Below are 20,461 nucleotides of genomic sequence, written 5' to 3' on the forward strand. Positions count from 1 at the left end.
GAGATGAGTAAATGTACCCCCTTCATAAACTTTTGTTCATACTCAATGATTTTCACATTTACAGTAGGACTTTATCTCTGACCACTTTCAAGCCATGGCCTTTTGAAATTTTTATGTAAAAACCCAGTGTTGTTTTTTTTAACCCTGGCGCCTAAAGGGTTAATTAATGTTGATAGTTTAATGGATGAATGACTGGTTTGAAATGGATGGATGAGAGAAAGCTGGATGGAAGGTGCCTTGCATTCTTATTGAATAGAGTCACACAGAGAGAAATGCAGCCTAGTTGAGCAGATGACGGGTTGAACAGGTACAACAGCCTATTTTGATGTTTGATTTGCCAATGCATGTCTATGGGAAAAATAAGCTTGTTTTTCGTTAATATCTCAAAAAGTATAACGTTTCCAAAAGTAAAAAATACAAACCTTTAGAAGAGCTATGCTACGGGGGAATATTATTCAATATTGTCAGTTGCTTTGGGTATAAGTATCTGCTAAATTAAAAAATGCAAATGTAAATGTAAACACAATGCAGGCAGTTGAAAAACTATGCATGTTTTAGCAATTGAGAAAAACTAATAAAGTATGGTCAAATAATTGTGATTTGGTGAAAAAAGAATGACTTGATTTCAAAACAACTTTTAATTATTCAACCCATTTATGCTTGATTGTGATATGGCCAGTGTCAATGCTTGATTGTGAAATGCCCTGTGTTCACTGAAATAAAAATATTCAAGACACCTACCAACTGTTAATCAATTGATGTACTACACCAGGCCAATTTAGGGGTGTCGATATGTGCCATGGAAGAACAATTTGAATTTTGAAGCGATCAGAATTACGTCGTGGATCCACAAATTACTCTTCACTACATTATCAGATAGGCATTGGGCCTTACAGTGCCTTTATTTTTGTAAGAATAATCAGTGGTTATGTATATATCCAGACATTGTTCTGGGATATAGTTTACCCACCTTATCAGCCTTTTGAGAGCCATGCTTGCACTACTGAAAGACTGCCAAATATTGTACATCTGTTACACAAACACACAAATGTATATTAAAAGTGCAAATACTGTAGAGACAATATTAGAGCTTGATGTAAAAATCATTGTAACTTATTTATTAAAAATAAATGGGCAGGTATACAGAGCAAGTATGCAGGTATCAGACATATTTTCAGCTGAACACAAAGAGCCTGTTCAGTAGTGTAGTTAGGAAGGGACGTAGGTCTTCTTCTACTCTGCTTTCACATAAGAGCGCGTGCACACAACATCGCCCAGTGTCAATGTCTGCAAGAATAACATAAAAGTAATTAGAATGAATATGTGTGATACAGCAAAACATTCATATTTCTTTTATGCTTTTAAATTCCCAGCAGATGATCATTTTATCAAAGCAGCACAGACATTTGGTAATCTTGTTTTACTCTTGATATTTGATATTTAGTTATTTGGCTGTGGAAAATGCAACAAATAGACTATCCATTATTCAGCAATCATCTCCTCACATCCGCTAGCTGCCCATTCCATGAGTACACTGTAAAACAAACCCGGTCTTTGTAGGCAGCCCAGGTTCTGAAAACTGGAAACAAACAAAGTGGGGGCAGTCTGTCCCCCAAACAAAAACAAGACCCTGTGTGGGTGTAGGGGTGAGCTACCTCTCGTGTGTTTCGTTTGGTCCTTGGTTAAAATATAATATACTTTTTTGCACAAAAGCATCTGCTAATAAATTTAAATATAAATCAATGACTGCACCTTAAAATAACGAGAGATCCCAGTATGGAGACAGGTACTTGTGAACTAGAAGGATGTCACAAAATGGACACCAACAGTTTTTGTCCGACCTTTGGAGGTGTTTGGGCTTAATATTTTTCAATGGTAAATTTCATATACCATTAAAGCTGCAATCTCCACCATACTGTCTATGGTTTTCAACAACATTTGGCCCACATTTCACAATGGCTATCTCCAGATGTGCATTATTCTCTGCATGGAAGTGTTTGCATGCTTAGCATGACTTACGAGTTCTCCATTTGTTTCTGTATTACTTTGTTTATTTTTAATTTTTATTTTTAACATAGCAACTGTGTTAAAAGTGCATTGTCTAATGTAATAGGCTAGCCATTTTTCAAAACCATGTTAATTCAGCGTAACAATAGCAGAAAACTATTATCTACTAAATCCCATATATTTCACTAATGAAAATCTAATTAGGCTGTGTTTTAATTTTGAATAGAAGTGAGTTTTCAGCCTTATTTATCAATTGAGCTGTTAAACACAGAAAAACAATTAAGAAGATTGAAAACAGCAATCACTCAACATCAGTAAGTCAAACCTACATGTCCTTTACTAAACACTTACCAGTGTGAGTGTGTTTCCACTGACTTCCCTTACTAAAGTCGTCTCCTTGCCATCCCATTTCTGAACATGGACCAGCTTGCCACCATCTATTGTCACCAAGGACTACAGACACATTCACATACATGAATAAGGGTTGAATCGAAAACATATATATTATACCTCAGCAGTAGCCTACCCACTGCAGTAATATGTTTTTGCCTTTTTGTTTTTGATTGAAGAGTTTGAAGTTTTGAAAATTTAATATAATTTCAGGAAAAGTGTCTTAAGTGTGCAGTGATGGTTTGTCATTTTGGCAGTGGCAGTGATGGTTTGTCATGCAATGGTGGCAAATGTGAGGTTGTGATGGTGTTGGTGGCATATATGAATAATAGAATATGTAGGCCGCCTATCCAGTCACATTTAAAAAAGCAGTACTATGTTAGCCTAGAAATCTAGACGCACCCTAGCGGCGGCAAATTAATTTGCTCAGCCTGTACGTCTAGTAGCAAACCATAGGAATTTCTATTGGCTAACACCGTGGATGTTATCCAATCACAGCGCTCTATTTTGTTAGAGAGTCTTAAGGCGGGCTTAACAGGATAACGACAGTCCTGTGACGGTGAACAACAAGGAAGGTGGCTATGGCTAACGAAGAGCGGTTGTTTGGATCGGCGGAGGAGTTGGACTTGTTCTTTTCTTTGAAAGTTGAGCAACACAATGCACTTAAGTCATTCCTTTCGAAGAAGGATGTATTTGCCGTTTTGCCGACCGGATATGGATATGGTCGTAGCGCTGGCCTATTGCATGTCTAGGCAGTTTGAAAGACAATTCTCTGCCCGCCCCTTGGATTAAGCGAGGTGAATGGTTCGATTCCAGACTATACATTTCAATGATATAGGATGGCCCGCCAGGCTAGTACTATGTAGTATTTTAACTGGCAATGTTGTGCTATAAAAGCTGTTCTGACATTCTCAGGGGTGGTCTGACCTAAGGAGCTAGGCTAGCATACAGTAGCCAGAAAAGTTGTGCATTTGAGCAAGGCACTTAACCCTAAATTGCTCCAGGGATAATGGACTTTGTAATATAATTGAAATATATAAGTCACTTTGGATAATACTGTTTCCAGATGTGCAAAATTATGGAAAGTCTGGAGGTTTTGCTCAATGTAATACATTTACAGAAAAGTTTATTATACTAAAAATAGACACTTGTTAAATAAAACCATGTAACTATTTACCATTTTAAAAATAGACCTTAAATGTGGTTATTTGTAACATGCTATTGTTTTAAAGCCAAATCGCAATAATTTAAAGGTTGTAATAGCTAATTGGGAATTTATACTCGAAAGGCGATTGTCATTGAAGACATCATTAAAGGAATGCATCATGGGCTCAATCATTAACGATGTTACCATTCAAAGATACAGTTAGAATGGTGAAAACAAGAACATATTAACAAAAAGAACATTATGTAACAATTGTTTAGTTAAGGCATAACTTGGATGATTATAACAACGCATAAATATCCAATTTTTTTGTATCAGCAAATCCCTGAACTGTCCACGTTTTGTGACAGGCCAGCAGTAGGCCGATTTGTTTCTGTGCTACCAGTTAGCCATGAGTATTTGTCATACTATGTAGCATTCAGTAGCCTACACTAACCTTACCATCTTTTTTTGGAATATGAATTTTTGGAACTGGTCTTCCTGCTGCTTTGATCCTAACCTTCGCAATGTAGTTGAATGTATAAAAGATGGACAATGTCCTCTGATTCCATTGTACTCTTTATTTCACGAGCAATAAAACAAGCATTCCGTTCAACACAAGATTCTTCACTGTATGACCGCAGATAACGTTCTTGCAGAGCAGCTAGCTGCTCATTAGTTCACTGTTGGCGCTAAATTCCAGAGCCTCTGGCTAGACCCGCCTACTTAAACGGAGGAGCTTCCTCCCTTGTCCATTGAAAACGACGGGATTCACGAGCCGCTGGGGTCTGAGGCGGGGTGTTCCTCCCTTTCCTCAGTGAAGGAGCCGCCTCTGATGCACACATATTGGCACATTGGATCGCCATCACAAAAGAATATGGTGGCCGACCTATATCCAAAATCAATTTCTAGCTAGCTAGCTACCACCAGAGGCAAACAATGACAAACTTATAAACAGAACAATGCTCTCTGTCCTGCTTTCACAAATGTGTGTGCCAAGTAGTGTAAAGTAGATGTGCTGCAGTGCAGAAGGCTAAAAACGCAGCCAAGGGGGCGTTAGTGCGCACATATGGAGTTGATTTATTTGGATAAATAGCACGGCAAAGTTATGGCGCCATTTAGATGACTTAATTATGCGAGCGCATAAAGAATTAAATGAGCGCATATACCGAAATGCAAAGTAAATGCAAAAACTGAGGGTTGAAAAATAATCTTGTGGTGAATAAAACTTATCACATGTGTAACAATTATGATTGAGATGACATTGTAAAATGACATGAAACAAGTAACCTGGTTTGACCACACTGAGCACTGCACTCCATTGGAGATTTTTTCACTTATTTGCATCATAATGCGCTTAGATTTCAGGCTCAGCACTTGACCAGCCTGAAACCAATCAGCACTGACTAGTATAGGATTCTTACCTGATCTCTGAAAATCTATCTATACGTTAAATGAACGTCTGTGTGTGTGTGTATTTGTGTGTTTGTGTGTGTGTTATTAGCATATCTGTCAAATCGTTCCTCCGATTGATTTCAAACTTGGCAGGTGTCTTGTTCCAATCTGGTCTCATTAGCGACACATTCCCCTGGGCACGTAAACAATGTCTGAATGTCTGCCTTTAGCACCCCCAGCCAGTTTGTACCTCAGAAATGTACATGGTGGTACGTTTGGCTGGGTCTGCGAAAAATGTTCCGAGGGGAACGTTTAATTAATGAGACCAGGTTTGGGCACAAATAAGTGCACTGCCAAGTTTGATGTTGTTTGGATAAGAAATGCAATAAGATATCGTTAAAAATATCTGTAAAAGCAGCACAGCAGAGCTTTGGTAATACAATACAATCAAGATGTATGGATGATTATCATGTCCGACCTCAACAATAAAGAATGCCTCTGTATGCAGTTTGCTTGCATAAAATGATTCCACAGATTTTGCAACAACAAACACCAGTAGGTTATTGGCTATTCAAAACGATGGAAAAAAATTGTGTGATAAACTGATACCTTGAATAGCCCAGGATACTTTGGACTGTCTTTAGACTTTGAATAAACAAACAAAGATTCTGACCGCAAGGTCCTACATTGAAACGAGCAATAATGGTCCCGAATTTAAAGGGATGGTTTTGGACATAGGACCTCATTTCCAAGTTAGATATTTACATCCATAGTCTGGTGTTATAATTTACAGTACCCTCCAGAATTATTGGCTCATCCGATCTTTCCTCCGACTGCTCCAGCCCTCACCACGGCCGAGGAGCAAGCTCCCCAGATCGTCCAGATTCCTAGGTCTACACTTGTGCACACTTGGCAATAAAAATTCTATGGAGTTTAGATCAGGGGACTGACATGGCAATGTCTGAAGCTTGATTTTGTTGTTTGGTTTTGATCTGGACATTTGTTTTGGTTCATTGACCAACTTTTAGTGTCTTGGCAGAGATTGACAGATTTCCTTTGAAAATGTTCAGGTTTTTCTTGGTGTTCATGAATCCATGCACCTTAATTAGGTTCCCAAGGCCTTTGGGAATAAAAACAGCCCCACAATAGCACAGCCCCTCCACCATAATTCTCATTAGGCATGGAGTTCTTTTCAGTATTGCCATTCTATGTATGCCAAACACGCCTAAAGTGTTTCTAGCCAAAGAGCGCAATTTTCATTTAATCTGACAATAGACCACACTTCCAGACAAAGTCACTGTAGCATTCAGTAACTCCTGCCGTTTACATTGGTAATTAAATGCCTGGACAGGCTTTTACCTGGCATGCCCTCTAAATAATCTATTAGCAGTGAGGTCACTTTTGGAGATTTATTGGGGGACTTGGTAACCCCAAGATGATACTTTTGTCTGTAACTCTCCAAAAGTGGTTCTTATGGAATTTTTTGCCTATTTTACCATCCTCCATACTGTACGTGGGGGCAAGATAACCATGGGTCTTCGTCCAAGCATGTTTGTCACATTTCCAGATGATTAGAACCTTTTAATAATTGTTTTAACTGTAAATATAGGCATTTTCAACAAAGTACCTAGTTGTCATAGACATTCTCGGACTTACAAATGTCAACACACTTTCTTTTTATGTAAATTTAGTGTATTCTCTTGTCTTTCCAATGTTGAAAAATGACTAGAGGATTTAACCTCTGTGTAACTATTTTGATACCATAGTGAAAAAGAAAGCCATGAACTACTTCTGAAAGTTCACAGACACTGATTAACTTAAATACATTGAAATTAGATAGGAAAATGCTTCTGTTAGGTTTTGTTCAGATTTTTCAGGGGTGCCAATAATTGTGAGCAACGTGTTTTAGTTAAAAAAATGTATTTCTTTATGAGATTTCCATTTTTCTCAAAATAAATTTGCTTCCCTTCAAGGTTGTATTTTCCTATTTTTTTTTCATTGTGAGATTACACCAACACATTATTTTTTATACAGGTTTTTAGTCAACTTTAGCAGAGGTGCCAATAATTCTGGAGGGTACTGTATTTGCCTCTGGTGTACTGTGGAGTGGGTAAGACCGTTTTTAGTGGCAGGCTAACACATACTGTTGACTTGCGCTAGCCTAGCACCTGCGAACTCTGCAACTAGAAGGACTGGATGAAATGTGTTGAAAACTGTCTCCACTGATATATATCACACTTGCTAACTTGGAAATGAGGTCCTATGTCCAAAATCCTGAACCACCCCAATCCTGAACACCCAACCACGTTTCAGAATGGCAAACATGCAAAGCATGACCAGCTACAGACAACGAGTGGCAGACAGAGCGTGATGTCACTTATAGGCTACCAGAGATTGTTTTTGAGTCAAATCGTTGCAAATTTCATGTGGTGATGCATCATTCCACAAAATGGTTTGTCCTCTCTATCATCAAGTTACTCAATAGGCTAAACATATAACGTTAACTCAAAACAGCCGTTAGGCTTAAGTCACTTTGAGCTATAAAAAATGTCAAATACAATCATGCTTAAATTCTGCTCACTGCACACAACATTTTTGGTATTATAATATAATCTTCAGTATTCATATTGAATGCTTAGCTGGAATGATGTTTCCCCCCCTATCATCCTATTTTTAAAGCAGGCCTTCCTTCAGGCATGTAATTGGGCTATGGGTTTTCTACAGAAATAGCATGTTTGAGCAGGCACTGCACTAGTACTGATAATGTTAGCCTTTTTGCAAACCCCATATTCAGACAGAAAACTATGTCAACCTGTACATACTGTACATTTACACATTCTTCTTGCTCCAACTTCAAAGTTTTCTAGCATTGCTATTGTAACAGGATTGAATAAGCTCCTCTAAATTTCCTTTCAAGCTATGTTTCTTGTCATAGCCTAAAGGGGTTTGCAGACAGGAAGCGTTGCATGCTGCTAGGTTCCACTAGGTTGAGTTAATGGCCCAAAGATGTGTTGTGCTTGTTGCTGGACTCAGAGCAAACTAGCTATGATATACCGCGCACCACAGTCAAAGTTTAACATGGTTGAACTTTGACTGCAGTACATGCAACATCATGCAAGTGGGCAAAATCCCACTTGCGCAGAGCCTTGCTCAGTGCATCGGCAAACCACTTATCATGGGAACATTATCTAACACATTCATTTCTGTATCCAAATAAGGCGAGCCAGCTACAGTGCACACTTGAATTCCATGCCATTTTTAGATAGATAGATAGATAGATAGATAGATAGATAGATACTATATTCAAGAAGAATTTTTAGTAGTAGTAATCTTATTATTGCCAGGAGTGCATCACTGTTCGAGCTTGTTTGACTCTGAAGTTGATAAATGCCCAACCACAATTGAAAATATTTGCATACATTGATTTATTCATGTCCTATATGGCTCATTTTGTGTTCATACTCATACCTTGACTTTACGGTCATCTGCAGTGGTTTCATCAAATTCGTCTCCCAGTTTAAAGTTGACCTCTGTGGTCTTGAAGGTGCTGACAGTCTTCAGTGTAATAATTTCACCCTCCATGGTGATGATGGTGGTGGGCTTGGTCATGCCACCAACCTGCCGGGTGGCAAAGCCCACCCCTAACACACAAAAGAAATTGCTCACATACTTCTCTAAGCTGTCTTTTTAAACACAATAACCAGTGCTTGAAGTGGAGAAAAAAGGTACCAGTATTCATCATTCACATGTATCATATGGTGTATCGATATCAGCAAATGCATCAGATGGTAGCGAGACATCAAATAGGCTAATATATTCTTAATTTTTACAGTGAATAAAATATATTGATATACTGGTGATGAATTACAGTGCGTTTACTCCTTAGGCTTATTTACAAACCTGAAAGCTGAGAAGGGCTGAAAAAGGTTACATGTTTGGGGGCTTCCCCCAGAAGAAATTTTAGCATGTATATAAAGCATGCTGGTGTACTCTGAGAAGAAAATAAAGGGAACGAAATGCCCAAACCAATGGTTGAAAACATTAAATTTCTTTTTTCAATTGACAATTTTGTACATGAAATTTAACTGTATTTCACAGAATTATCTATATCTGTAGTTTTATTGCTTCTAGGCGTAATTCTAATTGCAAATGACTTGCCTTATCTGATGTTTAGCCATTAAACGTTAAAACAGCTTGCCATGGATGCACACACTGCCTGATCATGGAGCAACGGCAAGTAGCCTAATCAAACGTTCCTCTGCTTTTTAGTTTATCCAGTGTGTTCCCAAATGCTTAATTAAATTTGATGTGTTCCCCTTAACACGCAATAGTTTTTGAACATGTTACTTATGCCGGTGTTGGAGTGTTTCGATTCACAGTCCTAGGCTGGTAGGCATTTTAAGTTGTGCTAACATTACCTCCTGTCAGAGCAACTTAAATACCGTGCCATGATGATTCTGTAGCCTCTTTGTTTCCTTGTGACGATAGAAAGCTGCACAAGTAGATGCTACAGTTTGGGGGAACAGGTGAGTGTCACGCAGCGCCACACTCTTGGGAAATGTAGTTTACTTAATTTGCCCTAGAGGGCACGCAGAACCTGATTTGGAGATGACAGAAAAGAATACCGGCAACTTAGGAGAACTGCCGGTATGCAAGAAAAAGTGCAGGTATGCTTAAGAGTAAAATGTAATAGTGCCGGTACTGTGTACCGGTGAGTACCAGTCCACTTCGAGCACTGACAATAATAGACTGTGGATACATAAAACAAATGACCTTGTTTGGTCACAAGTTAACTTTTTCAGTGATGTGGATCAGAAATTAAATTAGGGCTAGCGAGAAGGATAGTGTCTTGCTCCCTTACTCTGACTGCATTTCATCTTAAGGTTTGCCCTTTATTTACATAAATACAAAATTGTATTATACTCTTTATAATAAACATTAAAAAGTCAATGCAGGTGGGTACGGCACTCTGGAACAAAAAGCAATCAATATGTGTGTGGTATGTATGTTAACAAGAACCAGGCACTCAATTTTTTTTTTATAGGAGAACCTCACTTCACCTTCAGCAGTCTCTCTCACACAAACACTGGTTGTTTGGGGGTTCTTTACTGAAATTCAATGTAAATCCACATAGGCATAAGAAATAGTACATTTATCTACATTTAGAGGATTTGCTTGTAGATACACACTTTGTGCACATGTGCTCTCACATGCACCAGCAGGCACACCCATGTTCAATCATTTATTATGACCACACACACACACACACACAAACAAACATACCCATTAAACACACACACTCACCAAGGGCTTTCATGTAATCATCAAAATTCTTGCTTTCCTTGAGGTTCCATGTGCCAACAAAAGCTTCAGCCATGTTGTGACTTACTTCAAGAGCAGAGAGAGGAGAATGAGATAGGAAAAGAGAGAGGGGGTAGACAGCATCACAGAGATACTTGAACACCACTGGTTGATTCATACCGGCTGTTTGTGATGTCATTAGCCTCGGTGTAAGACAGTAGGAGGAGCTAGAGAGAGGAACAGCAGATAGGAGCAGGAGAGAGAACACAAAATTGGGGGAGGGTAAGAGGCTGTCTAGGCTAATAGAAGAGAGTAGGCGAACAGACAAGGAGGGGGGGGGTTGATTTTGCAGAGATGTGATTCAAGCACATAAGCAACACCACAGGAGGGTTCCCAAATACACACAATCTACATTAACTGTTTGATACACAACCTCAGTCATCAGCCTTGCTTACATAGGCCCACAGCTCTGTGCATTTGCGAAAACTTTACGGGATCATCTGAAGCTCCTGATTCCGTTTTTTCTTTTTGCGGTTCGGCGTTGGGTAGGCTATAAAATTGCAATAGATTTCGGACGAAATGCAGTTTTTGCATTGAGCACTAGAGGGCACGTCGTTTAATTTCAGTCGGATTTCCGGGCAAAATTGACAGCCAAATGGAAACGAGGCGGTATGAAGTTCACAACGTTGAGCTCCGCACAATAATCAGCCCAGCTCCGCTCTGCACGCTGCAGCCAGGCACAGGGGTAGCTACACTTGTTTGACTGCAGACAAGACAGATCAATGGAAGAAACTGCAGTCATTAAAGTATGAGTAGGCTATACAGGTAGCATAAACTAGGCTATCGTGTTGTTCGGGATCAACTGCGGCTGACTTGATGTTAACGTGATGCGGTAAAATTAATGAAATTAGCCTAAACTAGGCTACTTTAGACATTCGCCTGCCATTCAAAATGTAAAAGTTGAATGAACTATGCTACTCGCAGAGCAGGACGTTATTCTGACTTGTATTCAGTTGTGAACTTGGAAACACTGTTCAAATGACATGAAATGTGAATAATTAAACAATTTAAAGTACTTTCTTCCATTCTACAGCTTTTTCCACCTCAAAATAAAAGTCTCCAAAAAGCATGCAGGTGTAGACTAATCCAGATAGGGGAGAGCCGGCCGGGACGATTGAAACACGGGACGAATTAAACATTCCAGTTTTCTCCGAGTGTAATGAATGATGCTAGACAGACGTCCTTTGGTCAAAACATAGAGCATGTTCACCTCCTGCCAAATATCTTCCTGCCATGTCCTTTTATCACGGAGTTACAGGCGATAAACAAGTTCTGATGGCCAAAAGTAAACTTCAGTCAGTGGTTAAATTTTTTCGATTATTAATGAATGTTTTTCATTTAAAGGTTCGACTTAATGCATATTTAGTAGACCATAGTGTTCTCCACTATCCCAGACTTCATATCGCTTGTTTAGCCTACATGAAAAGCTAAATAGTACAGCGGGTAACCATGAAAATTGTGCACTTTTTTAAAGAAACATGAACATAAACTTCTACCATAGTTAGGTTATACCATGAGGTTTATTTTCAGATTGGGAGGGAAGTCAAATTTGACCTCTGAGGCCCGGGAGAGGTCAAATCCAAGATGGCCGCCAATAATATTCAAAAGTGCCTCACATTGGAACTAAACACAGTAGAAAAACACTTAAGGTGTCATTTCCCACTAACTTGTGGGTGCCCATTCTGTATCTGATAACTTTGAAACCACCAGAGTTCAAGAAAATGCATTTATGTAAAGGTCAAGGTAAACAAAACATCAAAATATTAATGTTTTATGTATCCCAATTAATTTCTTTGTTGTCGCTGTATTATTCAGTTATTATTTCATGAGATGTGTGGCTATTGGCTAATTTCATTTCTTCACAGCACAGAATTATCCAAAGGTGGTGACCCCCCTAGACCATTTTCACAGACCACCTGCAATACCACCGCTGGTTGAAAAAACCCTGCTTTAGAGAGTTGTTGCTACAGGCCACAGTACGCACAATGTAGAGAGCACTTCAACCGACATATTCTAACAGGTAAACAGATTGACTATGAACAAACAATTAACATAATTACATAATATTATTCATGTTGCAAATTAATTTAACCATAGCCAGGAAGGAGTTTTCCTTGGTAGTTAGCTTTTGAGTTAAAAATCATGGACATTGATCAAAATAATTATCCTAGCTAAACTAGAAGATAGTCTGGAACATTTATGTGAGCTGAAGCTAGTTTAATGATTGAACAGAGTATATTGTAGATATTTCAGCTTGGTAATGTGAAATTTGTTATGGCTGAAATAGGTAATGTTAACAGAGTAGCCTAGTTAAAGGGACATCAGGCAACGTTTTCGTGTTAATTACTCATCTTCGTAAGTCGGTATATGGTTAAATGACTCGTTACAGGGCGAGTGAAGATTCTCTCGCCCGCCCCTATTGCCTGTAGGAAGAATATCCCGCTTGCAAGTTCAGTGTATCCTATCCGCCGACCGAAGCAGGCAGGCTAACGAAACGCTAGAGATTGTTGAAAACGTGTGTATGGCAGAGCCGGTGTCGTGTCGAACTGGGCTACCCGTCGAGTTATGCTACCACGCAAGCGCAGTTGGGGAAAAAAGCGTCACAATCGCTTGTTGACAGAATGACTGTAATTTTGAGCTACCTCAAATGCTCAGATGTGTTTCCCTAGCAACTTAAATGCTTAGATGTGTTTCCCTAGCAACTGGACTGTCTTGTGTAACTTCTGTCGCGCGACAAAGTTGTCAAATTCATTCTGTGGCAATTTGTCCATAGATATATACACTAGATGTCGCCTTGACTACTGCTGTTCATTGGAACGAATGCGTCAATCGAGACGCCATTTTGCTTCAGTGATCCACTCCTCTATAATGCATTAGTTTCAATCTGGGCAAAGATCTAGCGAAAATAAAATCACCATAAATCGTCAAAATCTCAAGCAATCATCTAGTTTTTTGGGTTGTTCCAACTGACAGGCATGTATTTATGGTTGAGTCTAGAGTAAACTAAGCTTAAGACGATAATAAAGATACATTTTACCCGTCTAGCCCCATAGACTCCCATTCATTCTGCACTAGCTAGCGGCGGCCCCTAGAGGAACAATGAGTAAACTGCAACCAGGTTCGATACAATGAAAGTAAACAGGCTCTTCGTAGACATGCTCTGGTTGAGGCCACATACCCCTCGTCTCGTTTACTCATGTAAGTTGTAATCTCACCAGAAGTTGCTGTAGATCTGTAGAACATTTACCTCTGCTACTACATAGGCTACGCCAGTCGTTACTTTTATAATCATGGGTCAGTGCCATGGGCAAACGAGATGTAGCTGAATTCATAAATGACAAAGCCATGAGAAAGGTGATTTTCTTACGTTTCAACAACAAAGAAGCCGATCTGCCATCGTTGTGAGAAGTTCCCAAATTTGTCGCTAATCGCTAAAAAGGTTTTCTATCGCTGGGGATGGCCAAACGTCGCTAAATAGGTAACGCTGACAATACAGGAGAACTAGTTTAGCGCTTCAGATCCCTGTACCAAGATGGCGGCGGTGTTGACGCATGCTGAGAAGCAGAAGGCGACATCTAGTGTATATATCTATGCAATTTGTCGAAGAGGAAAGACGCATCTCTAGAAATAACAATAAGTTAAATCTAATTCAGCAAAATGAACGTACCGTAAGTGTCCTTATTTACAGTGTATTGTAATAACCTATAGGGTATAATAACATTAATCGTTTCTACGCTGAAAACTGTTCATTTAAACCTAAATTACGGAAATAAATAAATTAACCTAAGCTTATGAATCAGTGAGGTTAACTACTCAACTTAAATGTAACGATAGACTAGGCTACTAACTTTAACTACCATTGACTTTAGGTCATGGGCTTTCAACTTTATTGACGAACGCTACAAACTAACGTTAACAGTTCAGTGATTTATGGTTGTAAGTTGCTAGTGTAACGTTAACGTTAGCAAGCCAACAGCTAACGTTACATTTGCTCACATTTATGCCTAGAGTAGCATCGGTATGCATTTATTCACTGTTTTAAATAATTACAGGTTCATAGATCATTAATTTGATGTCAGTGTTATTTTGTGTTAAGTTTATATTAGAAATATCCATAATCGCTAAGTTCATGTTAGTGCAATGACATATCTTAGCGCCGAGGCTACCCTGTATCACTGTCCTGTCTCAGTGTTCCCTCTGTTTTCCCGGTCTGAGCGCGTGCGTGTGGGTGTGCGCGAGTGTCTGCGTTTCCCGCTCCCTCCTGTGTTGTCAGAATGTGTCCATCATGTTTGATGTGTTTGTGATTGGGGGGATGTGGTGGGGGTCAATGAATGGATCCTAATTAATTACGTCTCTATAGCTATGGACAAACGGTACGATGAGGTTTTCAACTTCATCCACCATGGATCATATCCAATAGGGAGCAACAAGACTCAGAGGTTAAGTCTTAGGAGGTATGCCTCCAAATTTACCTTGAGGGGTGAGTACATTCATAAACTGTACTATACACTGTTAGACTTGGCTGTACATTCCCAGTTATTTTACACTAAATACCCAGTAAAATGCCATGTCATTAATAAGCAGTGTCTTACTGTAGTTTGCTTTGCACTGTGGGCATTAAAATAAAAGTTCATACAATTTGTGGTAACTTATTGGGGGAAATTGTGGTAGTCTACTGTTTACAAAAGTAGCCTAGTGCTACTGTTGCATTTAAATGTGTTTCTGTATTTTGCACTGAATCATGGGATTGATGGTGATTTACTGTAAATTATGTAGTTTGTGTTCATCTACTGGTTTACACAAAACAGTGTAATGACGTGCTTATTTGTAACAATGTTGCCTGAGAAAAAGCCATTATCCTGTCTAGACTCCTCCTTTTCAATCCTGCGATTATTGAGGTAAGTGCCAACCATTATTGTTTCATAATTTTACATAAATGCAAGCCAAAGTTATGTACCACCTACTCAAAACTAGTTTCACAATCTATGAAAAAAGTGTGTCGAGCAAGATCAATCAGTCAAAAAAAGGTCCGGTTGGTGCATGCATGGTGCAAAGTTGCCACACGGGATCCCTTTAACTAGCAACAGGTAGCTAGCCATGAACCTGCTAACTAGGTTGCCAACGTCGAGGTTAAGCAACAGCCCGTTTGTGACTGTGTGCAATTTACAGGCAATGTTCCTACTGATAATAGGCCTACGATATTTATATGGCGTAAAACAAGGTAGCCTACTTCGACGGATGTTTTGCTCACAGGCCTAATCACAACTAATGTAGTGAAACATTTATATCTATCCACGAATGCGACGGAGAAGCAGTTTAATCAGTAGGGCAACTATTCCATCCAATTCCACAACGTTACGTCTTCTGATTCATGTAATATAGTAAACCACTATGGAGTCGAGCGAGAGCATACTTGTCTCTGACCACCCAGAGTTACAACTGCATGAGGGAAATCTGCGCCGCGGGCATGTTTTCTCTAGCGTTCAGCTACATTCTGTTCTCGCGAGACAGCTTGTGGTCGCGCTGCCCACAAATTTTATTTTATTCCGCTTCCTTGTGAGTTTTATACTCTATGACTATGCTTCACGATACGGGTCTGGCGTTTCATAGTTTAATAATACAGTTTGATTAAGCCCACATTCGGTTAGTATTAACATGTCATCACTGTTTGAAATTCAAGAAAAGATGAATAATGAGTTATATTTCGCATAATGTAAGCCGATATTCTTAAATTTGGCCTAAAGTGAGGCAACCTAATCATGCAATGCATTCTGGGTAGCAAGTAAGCTCATTCCTCTCCATGAACTAGACCGTTTACGTAAAGCACAAATAGCGTGTTGTAGGCTAACCCACCCTGACATTGTAATAGGCCTACACATGTTTCACATGAAGATGATCATGAGCCACTACCCATGACATGAAAGTATTAAATTGTTCTCTGAAATTAATAAACATGAATTTCCATTTGTTCTACTTAAGAATGAAAACCCCAGACGGAAAAAAAGAACTGTAACAGAACCCCAACAGCATCAGCATACTCAAGTATGTATAAGTGTACATTTTGCGGCATAGCCTATGCATGTCCAACTTGAAATGCTTCCTTAGCCATGCCAAAAAACACCAACATGCAGCAAATCACCAGTTCATATGTGGAGCTGAAAACTGCCCTATCTCCTTCTCATCTTTTCAATCAATGAAGAGCTTCAATCTTGAATTTCCCCTTGGGGATCAATGAAGTATCTATCTATCTATAGACGGAATGGGAGACTTTAGAAGTTGATATAAAGCCAAGGAGGAATCTAATCAAGGAGCCATCTAGTTCGTTTGGAACTAGATGGAACATATATATATGTCACACATGTCTAGAGAGTTTTTGTGCTTACAAAAAATGAATCTTACACATCTCCATCTTAATTTTTTGTTTCAGCTGAAAGTGGATCTACAGAGTGACTACGTGTGCCAACACACACACACACACGTTAAAATGTTAAATAGGCAAATGTATGAAATGGACTTTGTGGACACACGTGCGCACGCACGCACACACGCACACACACACACTCACTGGTTCACTTGAAATGTTAAAATGTTCTGAGTGTTAAAATGTTAAACTGTCAAATGCATGAAAGGGAGTTTGTGGACACGTCTGCACACATAACACACACACACACACACACTTGTTCACTTTAAATGTTCTGATTCTCTGTGACTTAAAATGTATTCTTTTTCTTAATTGTTAACCTGTTTTTTTTTTAGATAGGGACACTGTTGTACTGCCCCTTCCTGTTTTCGTAATATAACATTGTTGTATATGTCATTCAAAATAAAGTTCTTGTACTAAAACAAAGTAGTGGGAAATCCTTGGGGGGGGGGGGGGGGGGATACGGTAACTTACAGGCACCATAAGGGCACCATACTTGTTTATTAGGCCTAACAATTCCATAATTGCATAACTGTTTTGTTAAACACTCTCACCATGTGTTTAATTAATGTTTATATCTGCAGAAGGACAGCTCTTCTTTGCGGGAACAAGACGAGCTGTCAAAAGTAAAGAAGACACCAGGCGGCTCTTCACAGAGTTTCATGACTCACCGTTGGGTGGCCATGGGGGGATCGTAAGGACATTGAAGGCGATGTGTTCCAGGTTTTACTGGCATGGCATGTCTGTTGACATTGAACAATGGGTATGTGCTTGAGCATTTTTTTGTCTTGAACTATTGTCGAAGCTGTAGCCAATAAACTAACAGTTCGTTTCTCAAAGATACTGGAATGTGACAAATGCCAGAAGGTTGGGAAGCCTCTGACCTCTGTGCAACCCTTACAGTGTATAAAGGTACATTTATTTGTTCTTCAGATTATACAACAACACAACCAATTACATAATGTTTAACAAGTAAATAGATTTAATTTACGTCAATTCACAGGTGTCTGCTGTCTGGGAGTTGGTAGGCATTGACCTAACGGGCCAACTACCAAAAACCAAGGCTGGCCATGAATACATCATGACAGTCACTGACTATTTCTCAAAATGGGTAGAGGCTTACCCCTTAAGGAATAAGTCAGCAGCTGAAGTGGGAAGGCATCTCTGCAGCATGATATACCGCCATGGCTGCCCCAACAGAATTCTTTCGGACAGAGGAAGGGAATTCGTAAATGATGTATGTGTATGTTCACATGTAAAATACCAATTTCTGCTTGGTTCTCTCTTTTTTTAAAATTTTTCCAGCTCAACACAACCCTTTGCAATTTGTTGGGGATCGAGAGGAGTGTCACGGCTGCATATCATCCCCAAACTAATGGCCTCGATGAGAAGACCAATGATAACATCAAGCGGCAAGTTTCGATAGGCTTGTCACATTAAATTACGTTTCACATTCCACTTTTGATGTCAGAGTAGTCATGACAGAGTCTATTACAGTAAACATTGCATCACAATATAATATCATAGATTGATTGTTATTAAGCATTTCAGTAGTTATTCACTAACAAAATAAAGAAATGAATTCAGTACATCAGTATTTTTCAATAACAAAACTCCTTGTGGTGGGTGGAGCATGAAATTAAAACTACACATGCTGAAGAAAGCATTTGTGTTTGTATATTTTGTGTTCCTTGCTGTATGTCTAGAGCTCTGAAGAAATTGGTCAATGACAAACAAGACGATTGGGATGTGTTTTTGGAAGCAACATTGTTTTCACTTAGATCAAAAGTGCAAACCACAACAAAATACTCTCCCTTTCAACTTATGTATGGGAGGGAGGCAGTATTCCCCTCAGAAGTGCCTGTAGACATGCCGGTCAGTGTCTTTCTAGAGCATATATAAGTACCTTCACAACTGAAAATGATCCTCGTCATTTGTATTTCAATGTGCACGCTAACATTCAATTAGTTATACTTTTGACTTGCTATGTATTTTGCTGTTTTTTTTTTTCAGCTTTCCAACATTATTCTTCCTGGGGAAGCAAGTTATGGGGCATATGTAAACAAAAAGAAGGGGTCAAAGGAGGCAACAGAAGCAAAGGCCGCAGAAAACATTGCCAAGGCACAAGAAAAACAACAAGAGGCGTATGCCAAAAAGGTACACAAAAAGCACCAACAAATTGTGTACCGTGTTGGCGATGAGGTGCTGCTATACAACATGAGGAAGCAAGGAAGGAAGGGAGGGAGAATTGAGCCGGATTTCTCCGGACCTTATGTAATTGCAACACTGCGTGGCAAACTTGTCACATTGACAAATTCTGTAGGGATTACCTTAAAAAATAAATATAATGTGGACCACATAAAGCCCTACATGAGGACCCAAAATGAGGACAACTCCACACCAACGAGACCTTCGGTCATTAAGTTAACATCTGTTGTTCAAGACCACGATGTCAGAGAGGTAACAGCACTACCAGCAAGATGTGCAGCTTAACATGTATAATTTCTTCTTCCTTCATACAATGTATTACGTTTTGTTGTAGTTCAACATGATGTTTAATAACAGACATAGTTTGCATTCCATCACATATTGTATTACGTATGTGACGAATAGTCTGTTTTGCATGTTGAAGCATCCACAAGGTTCTGCATCAGTACAGGAAAACATACAAGAAAGAGGTTGTATAAAGTTCTGAAAGTTTGACCTGTTGGTCATTTATTTGGCCTAATTCCACTTTATTGTTTACCAGGGTTCCCACAGATCCTTGAAAGTATTTAAAGGTTTAAGTTTGAAGGGGGGGGGGGGGGACAAAACCTTGAAAGCGTCTAAAAATGAGACATAAATAGGTCATGGGTCATTGAAAGTGTTCTAATTTCCATATACTGTGCTAAAAGGTCCTTCAGGGACTTGGAACCCTGGTTTGCACAAAGGGGTATTGGCCTGTTCAAACATTATGTGTTGGCCCGTTGGCCATTTTGACCCGTTGGTCACTGGTTGTCTAATGCATTTTGGCAAAAGTATGTGGATACCCCGTCTGTTGGTTTTGATAAGCATTCCCATTGCATTGAGAGGAAATCACAACTGCAATGACATAAAGGAATTATGTACAACCATTTTGAATGTAAATGTTAAGGCACAATCAATATGACGTTCAAGTGTCCATCCACTTTTGGCCATATAATACTAAAAGTACAGGCAGGGATTTAGATATTGAAAGAAACTGTGGTTTAACATGGTTTTGTTTTTCAGTTCAAATGATGTGGGCTGCAGAAGATCAGGACCAAGTGGAAGCAGTTGTTGGACCATACAAATTGTATGACTCATCTTTCAGGACTCTGCATGGAAATGAGTGGCTGTCTGATGAGGTGAACATTTGACGAGATGCAGAAAGCACACACTATAGCCAAAGTGTGGTTCTAAAAAATAAAGATAATAATTCAAGGGTTCTTGTTAACATGATGAACAAGAAAATGCTGTTCTTACAGAGTATCACACTAGTTTTTAACAGTTTTCAACAAGTGCAATCAAAAGAAGAAAAATAAGTTTACTTTTGATTACAATGTTGACAATTTTAGTAATGACCCCTCTAATTGTATTTTTCCGGTGTAATGCAGGTTATTGATGCATACTTGCACTTGCTGACTGGAAAAGAACAGGCAAGTGGGAGTTACACTCATGTAGACGTTATCAGGTGTGTCTTGCAATACATTTAAACATTATACATGTTAATTGTTTTTAACAGA

At 39.2% G+C, this 20,461-nt stretch overlaps 1 protein-coding gene and 2 long non-coding RNA genes across 3 annotated transcripts; 2 read left to right on the forward strand and 1 right to left on the reverse strand.

The window, feature by feature from the left end:
* Positions 1 to 1,097: 1,097 nt before the first annotated feature.
* Positions 1,098 to 10,355, reverse strand: fabp3 (fatty acid binding protein 3, muscle and heart). The gene is made up of 4 exons (XM_076302398.1): positions 10,241 to 10,355; positions 8,405 to 8,577; positions 2,359 to 2,460; positions 1,098 to 1,287 (listed from the first exon to the last, which is right to left on the reverse strand). The coding sequence occupies exons 1-4, from the start codon at positions 10,311 to 10,313 to the stop codon at positions 1,234 to 1,236; spliced, it is 402 nt and encodes a 133-aa protein (XP_076158513.1). The 5' UTR covers positions 10,314 to 10,355; the 3' UTR covers positions 1,098 to 1,233.
* A 4,784-nt stretch (positions 10,356 to 15,139) lies between these two features.
* Positions 15,140 to 18,124, forward strand: LOC143141134 (uncharacterized). The gene is made up of 6 exons (XR_012990744.1): positions 15,140 to 15,384; positions 16,277 to 16,339; positions 16,725 to 16,798; positions 17,303 to 17,481; positions 17,559 to 17,630; positions 17,722 to 18,124. It is a non-coding gene; the product is annotated as an uncharacterized LOC143141134 (long non-coding RNA).
* A 306-nt stretch (positions 18,125 to 18,430) lies between these two features.
* LOC143141135 (uncharacterized) lies at positions 18,431 to 20,461 on the forward strand. The gene is made up of 4 exons (XR_012990745.1): positions 18,431 to 18,593; positions 18,732 to 19,178; positions 19,968 to 20,083; positions 20,333 to 20,461. It is a non-coding gene; the product is annotated as an uncharacterized LOC143141135 (long non-coding RNA).

The sequence above is a fragment of the Alosa pseudoharengus genome, unplaced genomic scaffold (assembly GCF_046254945.1).
Source record: "Alosa pseudoharengus isolate Yale_2024_CS ecotype anadromous, Long Island Sound unplaced genomic scaffold, YU_APseudo_1.1 YU_APseudo_1.1_scf_23, whole genome shotgun sequence".
Classification (NCBI taxonomy): Eukaryota; Metazoa; Chordata; class Actinopteri; order Clupeiformes; family Clupeidae; genus Alosa; species Alosa pseudoharengus.

Excerpts from the sequence above, each read along its gene's own strand:
- fabp3 (XM_076302398.1), bottom strand. The coding sequence starts at position 10,313 with ATGGCTGAAGCTTTTGTTGGCACATGGAACCTCAAGGAAAGCAAGAAT. Across the intron at positions 2,461-8,404 it reads CAGATGACCGTAAAGTCAAG|TCCTTGGTGACAATAGATGG; the intron begins GTATGAGTATGA and ends ATGTGTCTGTAG. Across the intron at positions 1,288-2,358 it reads GTGGAAACACACTCACACTG|ACATTGACACTGGGCGATGT; the intron begins GTAAGTGTTTAG and ends TTATTCTTGCAG.